Source organism: Babylonia areolata, chromosome 8 (genome assembly GCF_041734735.1).
Source record: "Babylonia areolata isolate BAREFJ2019XMU chromosome 8, ASM4173473v1, whole genome shotgun sequence".
Taxonomy (NCBI): domain Eukaryota; kingdom Metazoa; phylum Mollusca; class Gastropoda; order Neogastropoda; family Buccinidae; genus Babylonia; species Babylonia areolata.
This window is the reverse complement of record NC_134883.1, coordinates 42,124,492-42,147,978: the sequence shown is the minus strand read 5'-3', so window position 1 is coordinate 42,147,978 and position 23,487 is coordinate 42,124,492. Positions and strand designations below refer to the sequence as shown.

Here is a 23,487-nt window from a genome sequence, read left to right as displayed (position 1 = left end):
CACACACACACACACACACACACACACACACACACACACACACACACACACACACAGTGGAAACACAGGATCATCACATAGACTTAGGTTGTGTGTTAACAGGTCAGTTCATTTCAGTTACCCAGTGAGGTGTCACAGCGTTCGGACAAATCCATATATACCTACGCTACACCACATCTGCTAAGCAGATGCCTGACCAGGAGCGTGACCCAAAGCGCTTCGTCAAGCCTTTAAGGAAAAAAAAAAGAAAAGAAGACAGAAGTCATCAAATTAATGAATAAATAGATTGACATAAATAAATAAGTTTAAAGATAGAACAGAACAAAAATAAGTAAGCAAACAGATAAAGAAATAAAATGAAATATAGAGGCAAAGACAGTGATAAAATGTATATGAACAAATAAGCATATAAATGTAAGTAAACACACAGACACACACACAGGCAAACACACACACACACACACACACACACACACACCACACACACACACACACACACACACACACACACACGTTCATACACATACATGCACAATATATATGTAACAAACATGCAGTCTCATAGATATGAAAGTACAAATATACACAGACCCAACACTACATATAAAAGCACACGAGCCCTGCCACACACACACACACACACACACACACACACACACACACACACACACCTGTAAACCCCCACACCCCCAAAAAACACATTCACACATATGAACACACACACATTTCTATATTCCGTAGCTCCCAGAATACCCGCAATGCAGAAACACACACATCCCCACCCCCAGCACACACATCCCCACCCCCAGCACACACATCCCCACCGACAACACATACATCCCCACCCCCAGCACACATATTCTCACCCCTAAAACACACATACGCCTACATGTCGCAGCTCCCACAACGCACACACACACACACACCAAAAATGGGGCGACATCAATGTAAACAAAAACTCGGTATACAAATAATATATTTAATTCTTCAGTGTGTGTGTGTGTGTGTGTGTGTGTGTGTGTGTGTGTGAGAGAGAGAGAGAGAGAGAGAGAGAGAGAGAGAGAGAGAGCGCAAGGTAATAATCATTTCTCTTAAGAGAACAAATGAACTTTGTTTTTATTGAGAGGAAAAACGAATAAGCACATTAGGTATTGTGCTGTCATAGAAAGGGAGAATATGAGAAACATGCAATACAAATACAAAACTAGAAATTTCAATTTATGTAAAACAACAACAACAACAATAAGAACAAAAGAACAACATAAATATATAATTCATTATGCATGGATATTGAAACTCACAGAGAGAGAGAGAGAGAATGAGGTGAGGGGGGTGGAGGTGGGGGTAGCGGGGGAGGGGTGGGAGGGAGTAGCGTGATTGCCTTATTTTGTATCTTGAAAGTATATGGAATTTTACATCGCGATTGCCTTTATACTGTTTGTCTGTCTGTCTCTGTGTGTGTCTGTCTTTCTCTGTGCGCTTTGTCTAGTTGACTCAAACCCGAATATCCGTCCTGGTTGATGGGCGAGTTTTAAATAACTTTGTCTTCAAGCGTGTTACAGGGTGCCGATAATTATTAGCTAAAACCGACCTCGGCTTGTTCAAAGCAAGACAGTCCCGATCAAGTCTTGCTGACTCATGACACTGTAGAAACAATTAGACAGCCTGCACTAAGGGTCGTTTTTAGGAGACTATATTCACGATTCATACCATACACCAAAGGATGGCAGTAAAAAAAACAAAACAATAACAACACACACACACACACACACACACACACACACACACACACACGCACACACACACCACCACCACCACTGCCGCCAACACCAACAACAACAACAAAAAGAACATCAGCAAACAAACAAAAAACCACGAAGAGATCCGGGGCGGCCTGACACCTGATAATATTGTGGGGGGGTAAGTGCTTGAATGTCTGCTCGGTTCAGTACTCCATGTGTGTATGTGTGGAGGGGTAGGGGGCGGGGAGGGGGGAGGGGGGGGCAGGAGGAGGGCGGGGGAAGGGGGGGGGGACAGGAGGAGGGCGGGGGGAGTGGGGGGGAATAAAAAGCCTGCCGTACCCTCACGCTCGTATATTAGTAGATCGAGCCATCCTGAGGCTCATCGCTTGAAGCGACCATCCCACGCGCGCGACAGCCATTATTAGCCCAACTTCAGTGAGCGAGAAAGCGAAAGTGAGAACATGCCGTGTTGTGCTGCCATTAATCGCTCCAGAAAACCTTTGAGGGAAGAAAGAGAGAAAGGAATATCATCTCATCAGAAAGAGAATGACCTTTTCCGTTGGATTATTTGTTTATTTCTACAATGTCATTGTTTCGTGAAAAAAAAAAGTTTTTTTTTTTTCTTTCGTCTTCCTTGTGTGTATAATGTGTGTGTGTGTGTGTGTGTGTGTGTGTGTGTGTGTGTGTGTGTGCCAGTGATAGTGCATGCGTGTGTGTGTGTGTGTGTGTGTGTGAAACATTCAGCTGTCGCACTGGGAAAGAAGCAACACAGCCATGGACAAAGAGATAGGGATGGTCATAAAACCATCTTCGGCGGCCTTTTACAAGGTGTCAGTCCTTTGTTTTCGCATCAGCACGTTCGAAGAAGGAAACACACACACACACACACACACACACACACAGAGGCAGAGGCGGCATCGAGGCCGCTATGATCAGAGAGATAAGAAGTCATAAACAGGCCTGGGCTGTGGTCACACACACACACACACACACGCACACACACACACAATACACACACACACACACACACACTAAATACACACACACACACAGACACATTTACTGCACTGTCAGCGCACGACCTCCGGGCTAAACAACATGGTGACTGCGTGGCGTCAGTTGTGCGCGATAGGTTTTGTCCAACAATATACGACCATGGCTGTGTGTGTGTGTGTGTGTGTGTGTGTGTGTGTGTGTGTGTGTGTTTCATTAAAACACAACAAAATTTTGCATTCCTTGTGTGTGTGTGTGTGTGTGTTATGTATATATGTGTGTGTGCGTATATATATGAATATATATATATATATATATATATATATATATATATATATATATATATATGTAGAGAGATGGAGGGGTGGGGGCGGGGGGGTGGGGTGGGGGGGACAGCACGGAGGAGACACTTTTTGTTCGTCATCGACAGACCTTGCATTCATTTCGGTCAGCATTATTATTATTATTGTTGTTGTTGTTGTTGTATTTTTTTTTATATATTATGCATAACGATGTTTTAGTACTTGCTTGTGAGTGTATGCCCGCCGTTTCTCTCGCTTTCACCTAACTCGCACTTATAGAGCATACTTACGCATGCAATAACGTGTGTGTGTGTGTGTGTGTGTGTGTGTGTGTGTGTGTGTGTGTGTGCAAGAGAGAGGGGAGGCGGAGAGAGAGATTTCCTATTTCTTGCGAAGGTTGTGTTTAAATTTGTGTTTGACATTTGCGGAAATATTTGTGAGGTTCTTCAGTGTGTGATGTGTATTTAATATCTACTTCATTTCATGCAAATGATTGATTGATTGATTGATATGGATACTTATATAGCGCCTATCCTCGGTCGGAGACCAAGCTCTAAGCGCTTTACAAACACGGGTTCATTTGCACAGCAGGCTGCCTACCTGGGAAGAGCTGTCTGACGGCTGCCATTGGGCGCTCATCATTCGCTTCCCGTGTCATTCAATCAGATTTCAGGCACACACACTTACACACTCAGGCAAACATGTAACACTACTCATGTGAGTAATATATGAAGTCCATCCATCCCTCGACCCTTGGCTAGTTTTGTCTTATTGCATTTATTGATTCACTTGTGTAAACAAAGTGAGTCTATGTTTTAACCCGGTGTTCGGTTGTCTGTGTGTGTGTGTGTGTGTGTGTGTGTGTGTCCGTGGTAAACTTTAACATTGACATTTTCTCTGCAGATACTTTGTCAGTTGACACCAAATTAGGCATAAAAATAGGAAAAATTCAGTTCTTTCCAGTCATCTTGTTTAAAACAATATTGCACCTTTGGGATGGGCAAAAAAAAAAAAAAAAAAAAAAAAAAAAAAGAATCCTAATTATATGCAAACTGTATTTACTGTTATATTTATATTTTTTGTATTCTCTAAACTTGGCACTTTGATCTGATATTCTGACACAACAAGAGCAGTCATTATTATCATTTTTTTTCAAACAGGAACTTCTTTTGCTAAGCATGGAAGTTTTATTTATTTTGCAAACGTTTTGGTGCAGATAGTAAAAAAAGGGAAATTACTCTGTAATTAATGTTAGGAGACTTAATTTGCTTTAAACTGATCTTTCTCATCTTAAACATTACATTTTGAAATTATACTCAATACATAAAAAGCTTGGATTTTTTTAAAAGTGTGTCACAAGTGAGTCTTGAAGGCCTTGCCTCTCTTGTTGAGTGTGTCATTGTCTTTGGCAGTATTCAGTGGTGTGCAAGGATGAGTGAATGAAAACACAAGTTCCCATGTCTTTGAACATTAGAGCAATAGAATCGCGGCCTCTCAGCCTCCACTCGGACCTTTGATTATCATGATGGTCGTTGTCGTCGCCACCCCTTTCTCTTTCTTTTTCCTCTCTGTCTTTTCATTTTTTTCTCTCTAAGATTTGCATTGGGAAAAGACAAGAAACCAACTCAGATGATAAAGGAAATTAAAAAAAAAAAATAACACACTCAGAAAACGTGGGAAGGGAACGACCATGATTTCTGGCAATGCCACCGTTCCTCTTCAAGTGAGAGAAATCGTGGGATAGCGAGACACAAGCCGTCTTGTAAATTATCAGTCCTCACATCGCCATGCATAGACATAGTGTTAAAAGCAAGCACACTCTCAATCAGATTTCTATGCACCATGCAATAACCATCTTCATAGATAAAACCTCTTGGGTTCTCAATAAATACAACACGTTTAAAAAAATTTTTTTTTTAATAACTCTAGTTTTTTAACCATTGTGAACATTGTAAAAGATAGGACAATCAATAAAAGTGCCCTTGTACTTAAAAAATATCAGTACTTTGTACTCTTAGTTAGTTAAATGCTACTTGGTGCGGACGACAAACTGAACTGAAGGGGTTACAAATCTCCAGATATCCGTTTTCGACGATAAACCCTGTCAAGATAACGTTTCTGCATATAACAGCTCACTGAGTATGTGTTTCATTAAAAAAAAAAAAGAAAGAAAAAAAAAGGAAAAAAAAAGCTAAAATGGTGACCTAGATTTCCCGATGAACAGAATAGTCGGCCAGTCGGAAATATTTATTCATGATTGTCAAAATGCAGCTTAAAAAAAAGTCCCTGGTCTCCTGGTATATAGTTTAGTCGGCCTATTGAATTTGTTTATTCAATGACGATGTATATGATTCTGTCAGTCGGATTTCTTTTTAAATTACTTTATTTTTGTATTTATCCTGAACAAAGTCACGCGAAACTGTGGATTCAGAAAGAACGCACTTTGTTAGCGTGATTTGGGTGACAAGTTTTCTTTCTATATTATCTAAATACAGAACAACAAAACCACACTTTAATGCCAGAGCCTTAGAATATTATTCAACAGTAGATAAAACGCTTATATATATACTTAAATGCGTGCTGTAAAATATTATTCAACAGTAAATAAAATGCTTTACATATACTTAAATGCGTACTGTGTAAACAGTTACATCTTAAGTCTACTAAAGCAATTCAGTTATGACAAAGCAGTTGAACATACTGAAGTGACACACACACACACACACACACACACACACACACACAACACACACAGACACACACACACACACACACACACACACACCCCACTATAGTAGAAACATGACCACACAACACACTGTAAAAGAAAACAAACTTACCTGAAAACAGCACAAAAAGTACAGCCAGAAGGGCGAGGACAGCAATCCTGTTACCAGCCATGTCGACAGTAGCGGCCACACACACACTGGTTTACTTCGCACAGAAAAAAAAGCAGCTTGTTTTTGGCTAGTCGTACTATTCAGTCACACGGAAAGGCGCACAACACAAGATCCTGTTTTGTCCTTGTCGGGGTGAGGGGGTGGGAGGGGAGTTTTGAGATAGGCCCACCGCATACCTGTGTGCTGTGATATCGAGACGGGTACACGTTCTACAGGCTGGCTCGCCTCACCACCACAAGCACGCTGCATGGCTTTCATTATTGATCCAGTTTTTTTCATCACATGTTTAGTCAGCGTAATATAGGCATGGACGCAACGGAGTACAACACCAAAGAAGACAAAGAAAGCGTCATTTGTTCATACTAGAACGATAATCCCGTGGTATTAGCTTGTAATGGCATGCGTAACTTCACTGACAGACAGACACACACGCACATACACACGTGCACACAAACGTATGCCTGCGCGCAGCCAAAAAGGAAAACTCACAGACCCTTATTCCTCCCACGTAAGCATGTGCACAAGCTGTCGCCTCCTACAGAAGGGCATGCGCGCACTGACATTAATGTGCCTGCACACACAGGAGCGCGCAAAAACACAGGCATACACGCAATGGCATGAACGCGGTCACACACACAGACACACACACACAGACACATAGACACATACACACACACAGACACAAACACACACAGACACACACACACACACACACACATACACACAGAGGCACATATAACACACGCACACACACACACACGTTCACACACACACACGTAAGCACACACGCGTCTCCTATGTACACACGAGCTCATCAGCATTCAATCTGTCCCTCCCTTTTGTTTGCCGTCCTGCCTCTCTGTACTTCCTAACACTCAAAAACCTGTTTTTCGTTTCTATACTCCGCAGTGTGTTAGTTCTATTAAAAACAAACAAACACACGAACGTGTGTGTGTGTGTGTGTGTGTGTGTGTGTGTGTGTGTGCGCACACACACACGCGCGTTCATGAAAGAGTGAGAAGCTCGAGTGCAATATCAACACAACCAGGTTGTTTTCGTCTGCGCGGGTTTGCAGTGCGCCCTAGCTGTTGATGTGACAACATTGAAACACACACACACACACACACACACACACACACACACGTACGCACGCACGCACGCACGCACACACATATACATACACACACGCACGCACGTACACACACACGCACGCGCGCGCGCACACACTCAGACACACACACACACACACACACATAGAGTTGTAAATGGTAACAACTCTACCAAAACGCTTCAGAATTTGGGGTCCTATTCTTGGTCCGACACTTTTCGTACCTTGCGCAACGCATAACACTCCTCTGACACATCTTTATTGACTCTCACAATGTTTGCAGATGACACACACCATCATTTTGCATTGCACAGGTATACTCAGCAAAGTCTAAGAAGAATCCTTTCTATTTCGTACCTAAACGTGGTGAAACTTTCGCAGTGTGATTGCACCTAAGAGCATGTAACCAGGGAAAGAGATTGCACCAAAGAGCCTGTAACTGGAGAAAGAGATTGCAACAAAGAGCCTGTAACCAGGGAAAGAGATTGCACCAAAGAGCCTGTAACTTGGGAAAGAGATTGCACCAAAGAGCCTGTAACTGGGGAAATAGATTGCAGCAAAGAGCCTGTAACCAGGGAAAGAGATTGCACCAAAGAGCCTGTAACTGGGGAAAGAGATTGCACCAAAGACCTGTAACTGGGGAAATAGATTGCAGCAAAGATCCTGTAACTGGGGAAATAGATTGCACCAAAGAGCCTGTAACTGTGGAAATAGATTGCAGCAAAGATCCTGTAACTGGGGAAATAGATTGCAGCAAAGAGCCTGTAACTGGGGGGAAAGAGATTGCACCAAAGAGCCTGTAACAAGGGAAAGAAATTGCATCAAAGAGCCTGTAACCAGGGAAATAGACTGCACTAAAGAACCTGTAACTAAGGAAATAGGGCTCATTGTTTCTTCACGTTAACTGCGAAAAGCAGCCACTCCCTTCACGGTGTAATAGCCTGAAACTACCCCTCCACCCCACCACCCTACCACCCCTTCACCTCCATCTAGGCTCGTTTCGATTGACCCCCGACATTAACATTTGTGGCAGGTCAAGATCATCCCCAACCCTCCCCCCTACCCCAACTCCCCGCCACCCACCCCACATCCTTCCGATTTGAAATTACCAATTTTTTTCGGATTTATTCTTCCAACTATTGAAAATGGCTGAACAGCAAAGTGAGAGCTGTATGATCAGTGGTTTTTCCCTTGTAATGGGAAGTCATTTACAGTCTTTTGTGAAGGACTATGACTGTCAAACTAGGAGGCAAGATTGCACTGGCTCTTTGTGTGCTGCAGCCTTGGGGTTCTAGTTGGCCTTTGGGAACTATCTCAACGCCGACTGTCCTAAAACCCTATTGGCCGAGAGTAGGGATGTAACTTGGGGCAAGACACTCTCCACTATAATCAAATTCTAACATGCCCAGATAGTCGGGACAGCAGTTGCCTCCTCTGCTGTTCTGATGGTCATTGTCGACACGACTGACTATCATATGTGGGAAAAAAACCGAAGGCGGTTCGTTGTGGGCTTGTCTTTTCTTACCTCCCCCCATCCCATCCCCTCCTTCCATCCTCACCCCCCTTTCATTTTGAACACTGAAGCAGTTTAGTTTCATCGAAGTTTGAATAAAATGAACGACGTGGGCAAAGTGGAATGTTTTGTTTTTGATTCTCAGCAATTGTTGCTACGTATAAATGAGGCCGGAAATCGCTAAAGCGTTATGCTGGGCCTTCGTCGTTCTCTCTCTGTGTGTCTCTGTGTGTCTCTGTCTCTGTGTCTCTGTCTTTGTCTGTCTGTCTCTCTCTCTCTCCCCACCCCTCTTTACTTTTCTGTATGTGTGTGTGTGTGTGTGTGTGTGTGTGTGTGTGTGTGTGTGTGTGTGTGAGCGCCCTCCTACGGTGTGTGCGTGTGTGTATGTGTGTGTGTGTGTGTGTGTGTGTGTGTGTGTGTGTGTGAGCACCCTCCTGTGGTGTGTGTGTGTGTGTGTGTGTGTGTGTGTGTGTGTGTGTGTGTGACCGCACAACATGCCTGTTTAGATTTCCCCATATCTTAGTCTTTGTGTGTGTGTGTGTGTGTTTGTCTGATTGCTTTCCCCGTTCTTCTATCGTCAGTCAACATAAAAAAGAATATAAAGAAGATAAAACAAACTAGTCAACCAGTAAAATTACAATAAAGAGCCAGTGTGGCTCCTAATTAAACTCTGAACTTTTTCAAACAAATGTTGATTATCATATAAAACATTTCTAATGGAAACAGATGGAACTGCAGAGTCTGTAAATGAAAGGGATAGATATGTTTTCAACTGTTCACATTGATAGATTACCGCAAATGCAAGTCACATTAGAAGTACATTTTGTTTTTATGGCATCTACTCGAAGTCTTTAATATCGGACTAGTGAGCCTTCTGCAGTTTGTTTCAAGAGAAAACATGTGATCAATTTTGCGCGATCTATTTTTAGTATTTTCTCAGACAGGGTCAGACTCCTGTTTCAGTTTACTGACATGGTTCCAGCAAGTTTTCTCTAGCAGCGAATAACCTTCTTGTAATGAATATGGAATACAAGTTTCTGTGACTTTGTAAATATTCATTGCGACTTTTTTTCGCACATTGACCCACCCGCTCAGTTCCAGCGAAAATTAATCTTTGTACCACGGATGGTCCAAAACAGGGGACAAAACTACAGTCATATCACGCATACAATTTACTCTCTCCCACAGAGCGAATTCAAACAGCTGCCAAAAGCAGTCTTTGAAGGGTTTCTGTTTTACATCTCCTTTTCAGATCTTTGCAAAGTTATTTTCAAATATTGAACAGAAGGGTTGTTGTAACAACCCGCGCTTGTATTCCCCCACTATAATGTTGTCGAACGGTCTTAATTTGGTGAACCGGTAGCAGATGGGATCTCTTCGGAGATCCAGTAAAGGCTACTGTGCACAAGACTTCCTCTGTGTTAGAGCTTGTTTGCCTGACAATGCATGGTTTATAGCGGCTGAGTTGTGCTGAGCACTCGTGTTTTGTATACATTTATTACCTCCCTTGCATCCTTTTCGAATCCCCAAGAGTAAGGTTGCAAAGATTATTTACGTGGTGTTCTATTTGTAACCTTTTTTTCTGGTCGAACAATATGTTTTGTTGTATTGTTTGTTTACCTGTTCTTTACTTTGGCCATCATGGGCTGCTTTTGGAAGTCATTGGATAGTGATTTTTACCATGCTATGAATGGTGTCTTTGGATGACTTGCTGTAGGGGATAATAGTTCACTGCCAATGCCGAGACATCTGAGGTGTCCACAGGGGACGAAACTGCAGTCATATCAGGCACACAATCGGCTCATTCCCCATACAGAGAATTCAGATAGCTCCCGATTGCAGTGTTTAAATGGTTTCTATTTTACATTTCCTTTTCTGATCTGTCCAAAGTCATTTTTGAATAACGGAAAAATGTTGTTTAGATGCTAGTTCCACTTGTTTCCCTCCAATATTATGTTGTACAATATATATATGTATATAAAATCATATATATATATATATATATATATATATATATGTGTGTGTGTGTGTGTGTGTGTGTGTGTGTATAAAGAGAGGGAGAGAGAGAGAGATAGAGGAGAGAGAGAGAAGAGAGATAAAGAGAGAGAGAGGCAGAGAAAGAACGAGAAATAGAAAGAGAGGGAAAGAGAGAAAGACAGAGAGAAAAAAGAAATAGAATCAAGATGGTTTAATTGTATAGACCTTGGCACATTGCAAGTGGAGTAAAGAATGCGAAAAAGAAAGAATCAAAAACGTAAATTCTGCTTTCTTATGTCTGGAGCTTCGTGCACAAAGTTAGCAACATTCATCACTGTTGTTTTGTTTTCTGCTGCCACCAGTAACGCGAATTTAAACATAGATGGATACCTGTGATATTTAACAGGAATTCATTCATTCCCGAGTTCAGTGTATTTTGGACATTTTAGCAAAAAATGCATCTCTGTTTAGGAACATTTTTTTACAGATAGGACAAGAAGAATCATTTGCATTTATGCGACAGCTAAATTGAAAGAAACTGCAATTCAAAAATGACCTTCCAATTCTAAACCTAGCCAAAGTTTTTCTTGCAGAAATATTATTTACGTAACGTAAGTGCACAACAAGCTAAAATGATGTAGAGATATATGGTGATAGCAAGAGAGAGAGAAAGAGAGAGAGAGAGAGAGAGAGAGAGAGAGGAGTATAGAAAAAGGAAAAGTGTCTCTCACGCTCAAACAACAAAGTATATGTTTTGTACAAAAATTTATTCTGCTTCAAAACATCAGTAATGTATGGTTAATAAATCATGTAGAAATTTCAATATGTAATTCTAGATTAGAAGCATTGCCGAAGCTGGAAAAATTGCTTGTGTGTTTGTGTATGTATGTGTGTGTATGTATGTGTGTGTATATGGTGTGTGTGTGTGTGTGTGTTTGTGTGTATGTATGTGTGTGTGTGTGTGTGTGTGTGTGTGTGTGCACGGGCACGGGCGTGTCTGCATTATTTGCATGACATGGGTTGGTACTTTGGTGGATTGGTCTGCGTTTGTATTGCGTGTGTGCGTGTGTGTGCAACCGTGGATTGTGTGTGTGTGTGTGTGTGTGTGTGTGTGTGTGCGCGCGCGCGTACGTGTGTGCGCGCATATGGCGCTTAAATGCTTATGATTTTAACTACAGGTTAACAGATTCCATTCTCTGTAATATTAATATTGAGACATCATATCGCCATGTTATACCTGATAAAGTAGAGAGTAACATGAATACATTTCAGTCGTCACCACAATGCAGAAAAAAAAAAATCATAGGAGTAGTACGAATCTGGTGCAGAGTAACTCTGAAGAACAAATAAACAAAACAAAAAAGATCATAATAAAGAAATAAACCTATAAAGAGGAACGCACATACACGCGTGCGCACCTGATATATAAATGTAGAAATAAGAAAATAAATCAACTAGCACCTCTTTTCATTATCCGTCCTTTCGATTGGAAAAATGAATTCAGTTCATCACATTTGCAAAAATCAATTCAGAGTGACTGCTTGCATATAATGTAGCAAATTTTAAGAGCGTGTATACGAAAACAGATGAAAAGAAAAAAAAAAAGAAAAAAAAGAAAAGAATAAAGAACAGCATCTTATGGGGGAATCTTGATACTTTGTCTCAGCTTTCCATGCATGAAAAGAAAATAACCAGAACCAAAACCGTCGTTGTAAAGATAAGAAACGAATGAAATGCGTTTTTTTCTAAATTGTTTTAAAAACCTTTTATTGGTTTTTCATTTAAAGATGGGACCTCAAAATACAATCCAGCAAATATAAGCAGGCGAATTCTAGCAGTGAAAATAATGAGAGAGAGAGAGAGAGAGAGAGAGAGAGAGAGAGAGAGAGAGAGAACCCTAAACAAACAAAAAAACCGGAAGCGGGTATATTATGTCCATGGGCAAGTTGTGAAGGCGGGGTTTCCCGATAGCTCACTGTCCCTTGGGTTCAGGGGTCACAGCAGCAGCAGTAGCAGGAGGAGGGGGGTAGGGGTAGTTGGGTGGTGGCGCAGCTCCCGCTGGGTACTGAGCGCCTGTACCTGGAATCAGTCAGTCAGTCAATCATTTTGCCAAGCAGTGAATCAAACAATCTGTCAGTCGGTATGTAGCGATATCATGCGATGTCCCGACCATTTTTCGAGGTATCTGACAAACATCTCTCCAAAGGCCAACTTACCAACCAACCACCCAGCTAACCAAGCGAGCAACTGTCCAGCAAGCAACAGGTTATTTTCATGTGTAGTGTTACGTGCAGAACTCGTTGAAGCTGATTACCATAGGGATTGACAGGCATAATTAAATAAGAGAGAGAGAGAGAGAGAGAATGAATGAATGAATGAATGAATCTTTATTTTCCAACGGTGAAGATATTAGCACTTTGGCCGACTTACACATCTGCCGTTGTTCTAAGAGACACACAAACATGTAGGCATATAAATGTAGTTATACTGAATACTTAATACATGTATAATGTACGAGTATAACACAGCGTCAAACTGAGAGACAAAACATCGCTCACATCTGTACGGAACGGAAGCGAGTAACACACACACGCACACACACACACACACACTAACACACACACACACCAAGGGAAAAACAACAAAACCCTAGCATGAATGCTACACATGAATGATTCAAGTGAAATTAACACAGAAAAGTAACGACAGAGAGAGAATGTGTGTGTGTGTGTGTGTGTGTGTGTGGAGGGAGTGAGAGAGAGGGGTGGGGTGGGAGGGGGGGGGGGGGCAGGAGAAAAATAAAGAACTCTCAGAGAGGGAGGGGCAGACACAATGACAGATGAGACATGTTCACAGATGGTCGGAAAACATGCGCGCGCGCGCGCGCGCACACACACACACACACACACACACACACACACGCATTCCTTCACTGCACGCACATTAATACCACCTCCCTCCTCCGTACACAATCCAGTACCCACCATCCCATTTTCCCCTCCCATCCCCACCCCATTCTTCCCCTGTTTCCCCCCCCCCCACTCCCCCTACCACACACACCCACGGGTATCCCACTCACCCGGGTAGGCCATGTTGGTGGTGGTGGAGAAGGCAGGGTTGGCGATGGGAGTTGCAGTATGCTGGATCACCTGCCCCCGAGAACCTTGCCTCTTGACGCAGCAGCAGATGGCAAGGATGATGAGGGAGATGAGGCCGATGCCGCCCAGCACTGCCCCCACGATGACCCAAATCCTGCGTTTGGGGGAGAAGGGGTACAGCGTCAGCAATATAGTACCACCACACAGACAAGTTGGTGCAGAGACAGGAAGGAAGGAAGGATGGCTTGAAAGATGGATGGATGAAATGTTGGATGGATGGATTGGTGGATGGCTGGATGAGAGGATGGATGGATGGATGGATGGAAGAATGACTGGAAGGATGGGTAGCTGGATTGAAGGAAGGGTTGATGGAAAGATGGATGGATACCGATACACGTACGCAGGTACAAAGGAAGGTGCACGATCAAAGAGACAGACGGACAGATAGATAAATAGGTAGGTAGTAAGGTTGGTAGGTAGGCGGGTGGATCGTCAGACAGACAGGTACGCAGACAAACAAATGGATGATAGGCAGATAGGCGTTCAGAGGTAGGAATTGGTAGGTATGAGTTCAGAGAGGTGCTTCTGGTTGGAAACACAATTCATTCAGTATCGGGAACAAAACAAGTAAATGAACAGATTGGAAATCGAAAAAACAAAACAAAAACAAACAAACAAACAAACAAAAACCGAAACAAAAAAACAAAAAAAACAACAAACAAACAAACAACCCCCCAAAACAACAACAACAACAACAAAACACAACAACAAACAAACAAAAACAAACAAACAAACAAAAACCAAGAAGAAAAGAGATAAACAAACTCGGAAATGTATAAGGAATGTTAGAGGGAAGACTCCCTCAACATTTGGATCTAACTATATAACAAACAGTTTGAAAGAGCTACACTGACAGCCACGTCGTCGGCGTCTTTGCACAGCAGTACTCATAGGGGTATGTGCCACAGCAGCCGTAGGTGCAGTACTTTGTGACGTAGCGATAGCCTTCAAGCCACACATACTGTCTGCCCGTCGTGCAGCGTTCTCCCTTGCAGCCTACACAGACACAGATCCAAGGCTGAAGACACAAAACTCGAGGTACAAGTTGCAAGACGAAAATTCAAAATAAAGGTCATCAAATAAGTATTCAGTATTAAAGTTGTAATATATATATATATATATATATATATATATATATATATATATATATATATACATACAAGATATAAAAAAGTGTCAATTGAATGGTGTCAGAGGATGATTAGAGCTCATGTCACGCTGTTTTTCAAGTGGTAAAAGAAAGTTCTCTCTCAAGTGACGTTGCTGGATAAATCTGCTTTATATATGTATGTATGTATATATATGTATCGTTTTATTTTCTTTTTTTTAAACTACTTTTAGACATACACATGTTGAAATGCCTTGAACGGTCAAGATGTGCTTGTGCGCGCTTGTGTGTGTGTCTGTATCTTGTGTGGAGCGGGTGTGGATTGGAGCTGGAGCTGAAAGATAAAATTTGTGTGTGTGGGTGTGTTCGTGTGTTTTCAGTATGGATACGTATTTGCATTCTTCATTGTAAACGCCCAGGGCTTTTGTGTCATTAGATTGGGCGAACCAAAATGTCCTTTTATACTACTACTACTACTATTACTAATCATCATCATCATCATCATCTATTCTATTAAAAAAAATTCTATATTAGTATTATCATTATTGTAAATCAAGGACGTTCGAGTCCGTGTGAAGACGATCAAAATGGAAAGACAAAAAATGTCAAAGTGACCCAATGAGTTTGATGACGATGCATTGTTACATTGACAGTAGAATGTCACATAAATAGAATATATAAGATTTCGGAAGCTACGCGTAGCCAGAAAAAAACAACAAACAAAGCAAATCAGACATGGGGCTCATGTAGCCTTATGCTTGACTGTGCACTGAGCAACAGTGAGACCTTCCGCGTTTGGCTTCTTACATGCCTCAGTTTTATGTGGGATACGCAAGTGCTCAGAGCGTCCGATTTTTTTTTTTTTTTTTTTTTTTTTTAAATCAGGAGCATTCCATGAGGTCTGTGGTCCGAATCCCATCCTCAAGCCTTAGGGGTTAAGGGTGGAGATGTTCCACATTAGTCAGGCCAGTCAGCAATAACAATCAGATGTGCAGCTGACGGGGGCAATAGCTGAGTGGTGAAAGCGTTGGTCTTTCAATCTGGGGTTGAAGATGGGGTTGGGGGGGTTACCATTACAGACAGAACGATACAAACAATACTTTTCCTCACACGTCAGAAACGAGCGTTTGTCGAACCGAAAGTTGTGTGTGCGATGCGATAGAAACGGAGCAATTCTATTTTAAGCACGCTTCCTCGATCGGGATTTCGTTGCTTTACGGACATAGTGCAGATCAATCCCACTTTTGAACTTTCCATGTCTTCTACACGATTTTTTGGCTTCGACAAACCGTAACAAAATCGGGCTTACCACACACCTATGATACTCCAGACAAGTTCATTCATTTTCCAGAAAATTATGTTCCGTTATTGGGCGGATCGTACCTCGTTCTTCAATCCGTCTACACAGAGCAGAGTGCTTAAGATGAAGACGCGATTAACGACAACAACAACACCAACACACGAAGGCTATTTATTGTCGGAAACAAACGCTCATCTTCGAAAACTGATGTTTCTCTCCATGCAACAGCGGGAGTTTGGGGAAGTTAGCCTAATTTCAAAATCCCCGGAAACGTTTTTAACCTTAAACACGCATGCATAGCGCGACTTAAGTTCAACATACAAAATATTGGACCGACGATTGTTCATTTGTTGAGCATTCGTGGATATTTGACAGGACATGACGTGACCTATGCACAAATCATTCGCTGAATACAAGTTTGCGGCTTCCTTCACCAACTTTCAGAGGTAAGTCATCGCGAACATAGATGTATGTCCGTTTTCATCAATTAAGAATATGCTTGAAAAGACTCTGCTTTGATACTTGTACCAACAAATGACCGCTTGGGCGAATGTAGGCAGTGTAGGACATTCTCACTGAGGGTAAAACATAACAGCCTTTCTATGCCTTGAGTCATATATCAAAGTTAATTTTTTATTTTTTTTATTTTATTCATTTTATTATTATTATTATTATTATTATTATAGATGAGTCAGATCCATTTAAAAAGAAAATCTCATGGCATACTCAGATTGATATTGCATTACTTGGCAGAATTTGCTGCTGCTGATAGATGTGTGCACTTGTGTAACTTCCATAAAAAGCCGAAGTTCCTGTTTGAACTAAAATGATAAAACGACTGCTATTAATTCAGTATGTAAGTATGTCAGATACAGGTGTTTTTGTATGCATAATTAAATAAAATTTCAAATGTAACAGTAACCTGGCTGCAAAACGTTTGGCGTCTGTACAATCATTTGTGGCTTTCCCAAAATTATATTGTCATTAAGATTAGACTGTGTGGAAAGAACTGATTTCCCCCTCTTTTTTAGTCAAATTTAGTGTCGAGAGACTAACCATTTGTAGATAAACTTATTTTGTTAAACTTTACAACGGACACACACACATGCATATACACATGCACACAGACACATACACACACACACACACACACACACACACACACACACACACACAGTGGAAACACAGGATCATCACATAGACTTAGGTTGTGTGTTAACAGGTCAGTTCATTTCAGTTACCCAATGAGGTGTCACAGCGTTCGGACAAATCCATATATACCTACGCTACACCACATCTGCTAAGCAGATGCCTGACCAGCAGCGTGACCCAAAAACGCTTCGTCAAGCCTTTAAGGAAAAAAAAGAAAAGAAAGAAGTCATCAAATTAATGAATAAATAGATTGACATGAATAAATAAGTCTAAAGATAGAACAGAACAAAAATAAGTAAGCAAACAGATAAAGAAATAAAATGAAATATAGAGGCAAAGACAGCGATAAAATGTATATGAACAAATAAGCATATAAATGTAAGTAAACACACAGGCACACACACACACACACACACACACACACACACAGACACACACACAGACACACACACACACACACACACAAACACACACAAAGACACAGACACACACGTACACACACACACACACACGCACACGCACACACGTTCATACACATACATGCACAATAGATATGTAACAAACATGCAGTCTCAAAGATATGAAAGTACAAATATACACAGACCGAACACTACATATAAAAACACACGAGCCCGGACACACACACACACACACACACACACACACACACACACACACCTATAAACCCCCACACCCCCCAACACACATTCACACATATGAACACACACACATTCCTATATTCCGTAGCTCCCACAATACCCGCAATGCAGAAACACACACATCCCCACCCCAAACACACACATCCCCACCCCCAGCACACACATCCCCACCCCCAACACACACATCCCCACCCCCAGCACACACATCCCCACCCCCAACACACACATCCCCACCCCTAAAACACACATACGCATACATGTCGCAGCTCCCACAACGCACACACACACGAACCAAAAATGGGGCGACATCGATATAAACAAAAACTCGGTATACAAATAATATATTTAATTCTTCAATGTGTGTGTGTGTGTGTGCGTGTGTGTGTGTGTGTGTGTGTGTGTGTGTGTGTGTGTGTGTGTGAGAGAGAGAGAGAGAGAGAGAGAGAGAGAGAGAGAGAACGAACGAACGAAATTTTATTTTACGAAGGTAAAGGAGTAAGCACAAAGTACTTGTTTACATCCAGCCCTCTGGGCATAAATAATAATTGGGAAAAAAAAGAAAGAAAGAAAGAAAAGAAAAAAAAGGAAGAAAAAAAAAGCGAGAGTCAATTCACAACATCAGCGTCAAAATTACATAAGCATGTGCAAACATAAACATAGAACTTATGTACAATACAATATCGCGATAGATGAATAACAACGAGAACAATAGGGTAGGGGCGTGGTGGAAAGCGCACTCTCAATCAGATTTCTATGCACCATGCAATAACCATCTTCACAGATAAAACCTCTTGGGTTCTCAATAAATACAACATTTTTTTTTTAATAACTCTAGTTTTATAACCATTGTGAACATTGTAAAAGATAGGACATTCAATAAAAGTGTCCTTGTACTTAAAAAATATCAGTACTTTGTACTCTTAGTTAGTTAAATGCTACTTGGTGCGGACGACAAACTGAACTGAAGGGGTTACAAATCTCCAGATATCCGTTTTCGACGATAAACCCTGTCAAGATAACGTTTCTGCATATAACAGCTCACTGAGTATCGTGTTTCATTAAAAACAAGAGAGGCAAGGCCTTCAAGACTCACTTGTGATACACTTAAAAAAAAATCTAATTGTTAAAATGTGTTCTGTATTTGTTATTATAAAGCTTTGCGTTTAAAAAAGAAAAAAAAAGAAGAAAAAAAAAAGTCCTAACCAGATCCGAACCCCGCGTGTTCGGGTGAGAAGAAACTGCCTTATCCATTACACTATCGTGGCTCCTTAACTGACGTTCTAAAATTTATTATTTGAACATACTTTTTTAAAGGGCGATAAATCAATTGCGGTATTCACAGTGAGAACGCTGTTTAAATCATATTATTCTGGTGTATCTTGGGCATTCAAAAAATCTTTAGGGGCAATAAAAAAAATTCTTTTTAATGGCTATCGCAGCAATCACACTGCAACATTTAGCCGTTTTCACTAGATCTAGATAGATGTACAAGTTTAGTTACACCCGCCGGGAATGTAGTACGACACGGTTGATTCAATTTCTCTTTTATGTTCATTCTAGTTTTATAGTTTTAAAGTTGATATGAAAATTTAGTATTTTGTTAAACTAATAACATGTAGAGCCAAGTACAAGTACTTCTAAACGTCGTAAGAAGTGAAAATGACTTCATTTTGAGAAAAGTCAAGACTGGAAATTTTTTCGTTTCATCGTGATCAGTTCAAGGGTATTAACTCGCATGGTTTACAATTTTTAACTGTGAATTCCGACTGATTCTGTGCATATTTTTATGGCAGTTTGGGGCATTATCCAGTAAGTGATGAGGCGTTCACAAATTTTTCTCTGAATAAATATTTAACGGTCTCCTTCTCCAACTTTCCATCACATGTTATCATGTATTGTCCATTGAATATAGGATTGAACGGGCAGGTCAACAACTTGAAACAAAATGTCGTCGTTCGCGTTCGCGAAGAATATGAGCACGCGCTTTGAATGTGTATAAATATGTGTACGCAATTGATTTTTGCCCATGACCTTCCCGGCTCAGCCAACAGTTCTGTAAAGTCCACTCGTATTGATTTTAGTATTTTCCGAAAAAGACCACTTGGGCGAATGAACATAGTGAAAGCCCTGTACACTGAGAGTAAAACACACAAGCTTTTTATGTATTCAGTATAATTTCAAAATGTAATGTTTAAGATGAGAAAGATCAGTTTAAAACAAATTAAGTCCCCTACCATTAATTACAGAGTAATTTCCCTTTTTTACTATCTGCACCAAAACGTTTGCAAAATAAATAAAACTTCCATGCTTAGCAAAAAAAAAAAAGAAAGATAATAATGACTGCTCTTGTTGTTGTGTCAGAATATCAGATCAAAGTGCCAAGTTTAGAGAATTCAAAAACTATAAAGATATCAGTAAATGCAGTTTGCATATAATTAGGCTTCATTTTTTATTTTTTTGTGCCCATCCCAGAGGTGCAATATTGTTTTAAACAAGATGACTGGAAAGAACTGAATTTTTCCCATTTTTATGCCTAATTTGGTGTCAGCTGACAAAGTATTTGCAGAGAAAATGTCAATGTTAAAGTTTACCATAGACACACACACACACACACACACACACAGAGAAAACCGAACACCGGGTTAAAACATAGACTCACTTTGTTTACACAAGTGAGTCAAAGAAAGAAAGAAAGAAAAAGAAAAAAAAAGCAAAAAAAAAGCAAAAAAAAAGAAGTTAAAATGGTGACATAGATTTCCCGATAAACAGAATAGTCGGCCAGTCGAAAATATTTATTCACGAATGTCAAAATGCAGCTTAAAAAAAGTCCCTGGTCTCTGGGTATACAGTTTAGTCGGCCTATTGAATTTGTTTATTCAATGACGATGTATATGATTCTGTCAGTCGGGTTTCTTTTTAAATTCCTTTATTTTTGTATTTATCATGAACAAAGTCACGCGAAACTGTGGATTCAGAAAGAACGCACTTTGTTAGCGTGATTTGTGTCACAAGTTTTCTTTCTATATTATCTAAATACAGAACAACAAAACCACACTTTAATGCCAAAGCCTTAGAATATTATTCAACAGTAGATAAAACGTTTATATATATACTTAAATGCGTGCTGTAAAATATTATTCAACAGTAAATAAAATGCTTTACATATACTTAAATGCGTACTGTGTAAACAGTTACATCTTAAGAGTCTACTAAAGCAGTTCAGTTAGGACAAAGCAGTTGAACATACTGAAGTCACACACACACACACACACACACACACACACACACACACACACACACACACACACACACACCACTATAGTAGAAACGTGACCACACAACACACAAAAAAGAAAACAAACTTACCTGTAAACAGCACAAAAAGTACAGCCAGAAGGGTGAGGACAGCAATCCTGTTACCAGCCATGTCGACAGCAGCGGCCACACACACACACACTGGTTCACTTCGCACGGAAAAAAAGCAGCTTTTTTTTGGCCAGTCCTTCAATTCAGTCACACGGAAAGGCGCACAACACAAGATCCTGTTTTATCCTTGTCCTTGTGGGGGGGAGGGGGGGCGAGGGGGGGGGGGGAGTTTTGAGATAGGCCCACCGCATACGTGTGTGCTGTGATATCGAGACGGGCACACGTTCTACAGGCTGGCTCGCCTCACCACCACAAGCGCGCTACATGGCTTTCATTATTGATCCAGTTTTTTTCATCACATGTTCAGTCAGCGTAACATAAGCATGGATGCAACGGAGTACAACACCAAAGAAGACAAAGAAAGCGTCATTTGTTCTTACTAGAACGATAATCCCGTGGTATTAGCTTGTAATGGCATGCGTAACTTCACTGACAGACACACACACACGCACATACACACGTGCACACAAACGTATGCCTGCGCGCAGCCAAAAAGGAAAACTCACAGACCCTTATTCCTCCCACGTAAGCATGTGCACAAGCTGTCGCCTCCTACAGAAGGGCATGTGCGCACTGACATTGATGTGCATGCACACACAGGAGCGCGCACAAACACACGCATACACGCAATGGCATGAACGCGGTCACACACACAGACACACACACAGACACATAGACACACACACAGACACATACACACACACACACACACACACACCCCTTTGCACTGTGGAATATCTTCAAATGAGTGGGTAGACCAAGCAGCTAGAAGAGCAGCACGTAATTTCGAAGGCGTAATACAACTTGACATCCAGTTAGATCTACATGAATGCATTAGCTGTATAGAAAATGTATCTAGAAATCGATTTAAGAAATTATAGATTCAAATAATCAATATTACCAATGTTGTGTAAACACAAAGAATGCAGCTAATCCCAAACATGTTCTAAATTCGACACCAGCAGCACATTCAAGACAAATTACAAGTCTAATGTATAGACTTCGTTTAAATGCCTTTCGTACAAAATTAAAAAAAAAAAATGTATATGTGGTAAGCAAATAACTGTAAGCCATCTTCTCATTCATTGTCCGAGCATAAGACAGTTACTTCCAAAAGATGTAGTTGATGACTTTTCTTCCAATATTTCATTAGCCACTGAAAAGATTTTGAATGATTATTCATTGCTTAGAATGCTTTCAGAAATTTTAAACTCCAGTCCAGTTGGTATCCTCTTTTGATGTATTATATTTAATAGTGTTATTTATATTTACATTGTTGTAGGTTAATACTTGGTGATATGCATATACATATTCTCCTTCCCATGACAACTCATTCAATACACACCACAACCTCTTTAGACTTTTTCTTATAATATACTTTTCCTCTGAAACATAACATGAACTTTTTTTTAAATTATTTTTTTTAACACTAATATTCACATGCATTCCCTTTCCTTTATACACAACTTTACTCCTTTCTGTCTAAAAACACTTATAGTGAATAGACGTTACACTGAAGAAAACACACACAGAGGCACATATAACACACACACACACACACACACACACACACACACACACACACATAACACGTACGCACACACACACACACACACGTAAGCACACACGCGTCTCCTATGTACACACGAGCTCATCAGCATTCAATCTGTCCCTCCCTTTTGTTTGCCGTCCTGCCTCTCTGTACTTCCTAACACTCAAAAACCTGTTTTTCGTTTCTATAATCCGCAGTGTGTTAGTTCTATTAAAAAAATATCAACACAACCAGGTTGCTTTCGTCTGCGCGGGTGTGCAGTGTGCACTAGCTGAAACACACACACACACACACACGCACGCACGCACGCACGCACGCACGCACATACATACATACACACGCACGCACGTACACACACACGCACGCGCGCGCACATACACACACACACACACACACACACACACACACACACACACACACACACACACAGGGTTATTATAAATGGTAACAACTCTTCCGAAACTCTTGAATTTGGGGTCCTATTCTTGGTCCGACACTTTTCGTACCTTGTGCAACGCATAACACTCCTCTTACTCTTCTTTATTGACTCTCAAACTGTTTGCAGATGGCACACACAACTTATTCATTCCGATTCTT

The 23,487-nt window shown here is 40.9% G+C and overlaps 2 protein-coding genes across 2 annotated transcripts in view; both read right to left on the bottom strand.

The window, feature by feature from the left end:
* The window catches only part of LOC143284823 (uncharacterized), a 39,259-nt gene extending 32,888 nt beyond the window's left edge, over positions 1–6,371 (bottom strand). Inside the window, exon 1 of the mRNA XM_076591875.1 lies at positions 5,878–6,371. Within this exon, the coding sequence (XP_076447990.1) occupies positions 5,878–5,938 (61 nt within the window). The 5' untranslated portion in view covers positions 5,939–6,371. The remainder of the gene's footprint in view (positions 1–5,877) is intronic.
* Positions 6,372–11,283: 4,912 nt separating this feature from the next.
* Positions 11,284–21,784, bottom strand: LOC143285186 (uncharacterized). The gene is made up of 4 exons (XM_076592421.1): positions 21,279–21,784; positions 14,548–14,689; positions 13,615–13,787; positions 11,284–12,614 (listed from the first exon to the last, which is right to left on the bottom strand). Exons 1-4 carry the CDS (start codon positions 21,337–21,339, stop codon positions 12,508–12,510), a joined length of 483 nt encoding a protein of 160 aa, XP_076448536.1. The 5' UTR covers positions 21,340–21,784; the 3' UTR covers positions 11,284–12,507.
* Between the last annotated feature and the right edge of the window lie 1,703 nt (positions 21,785–23,487).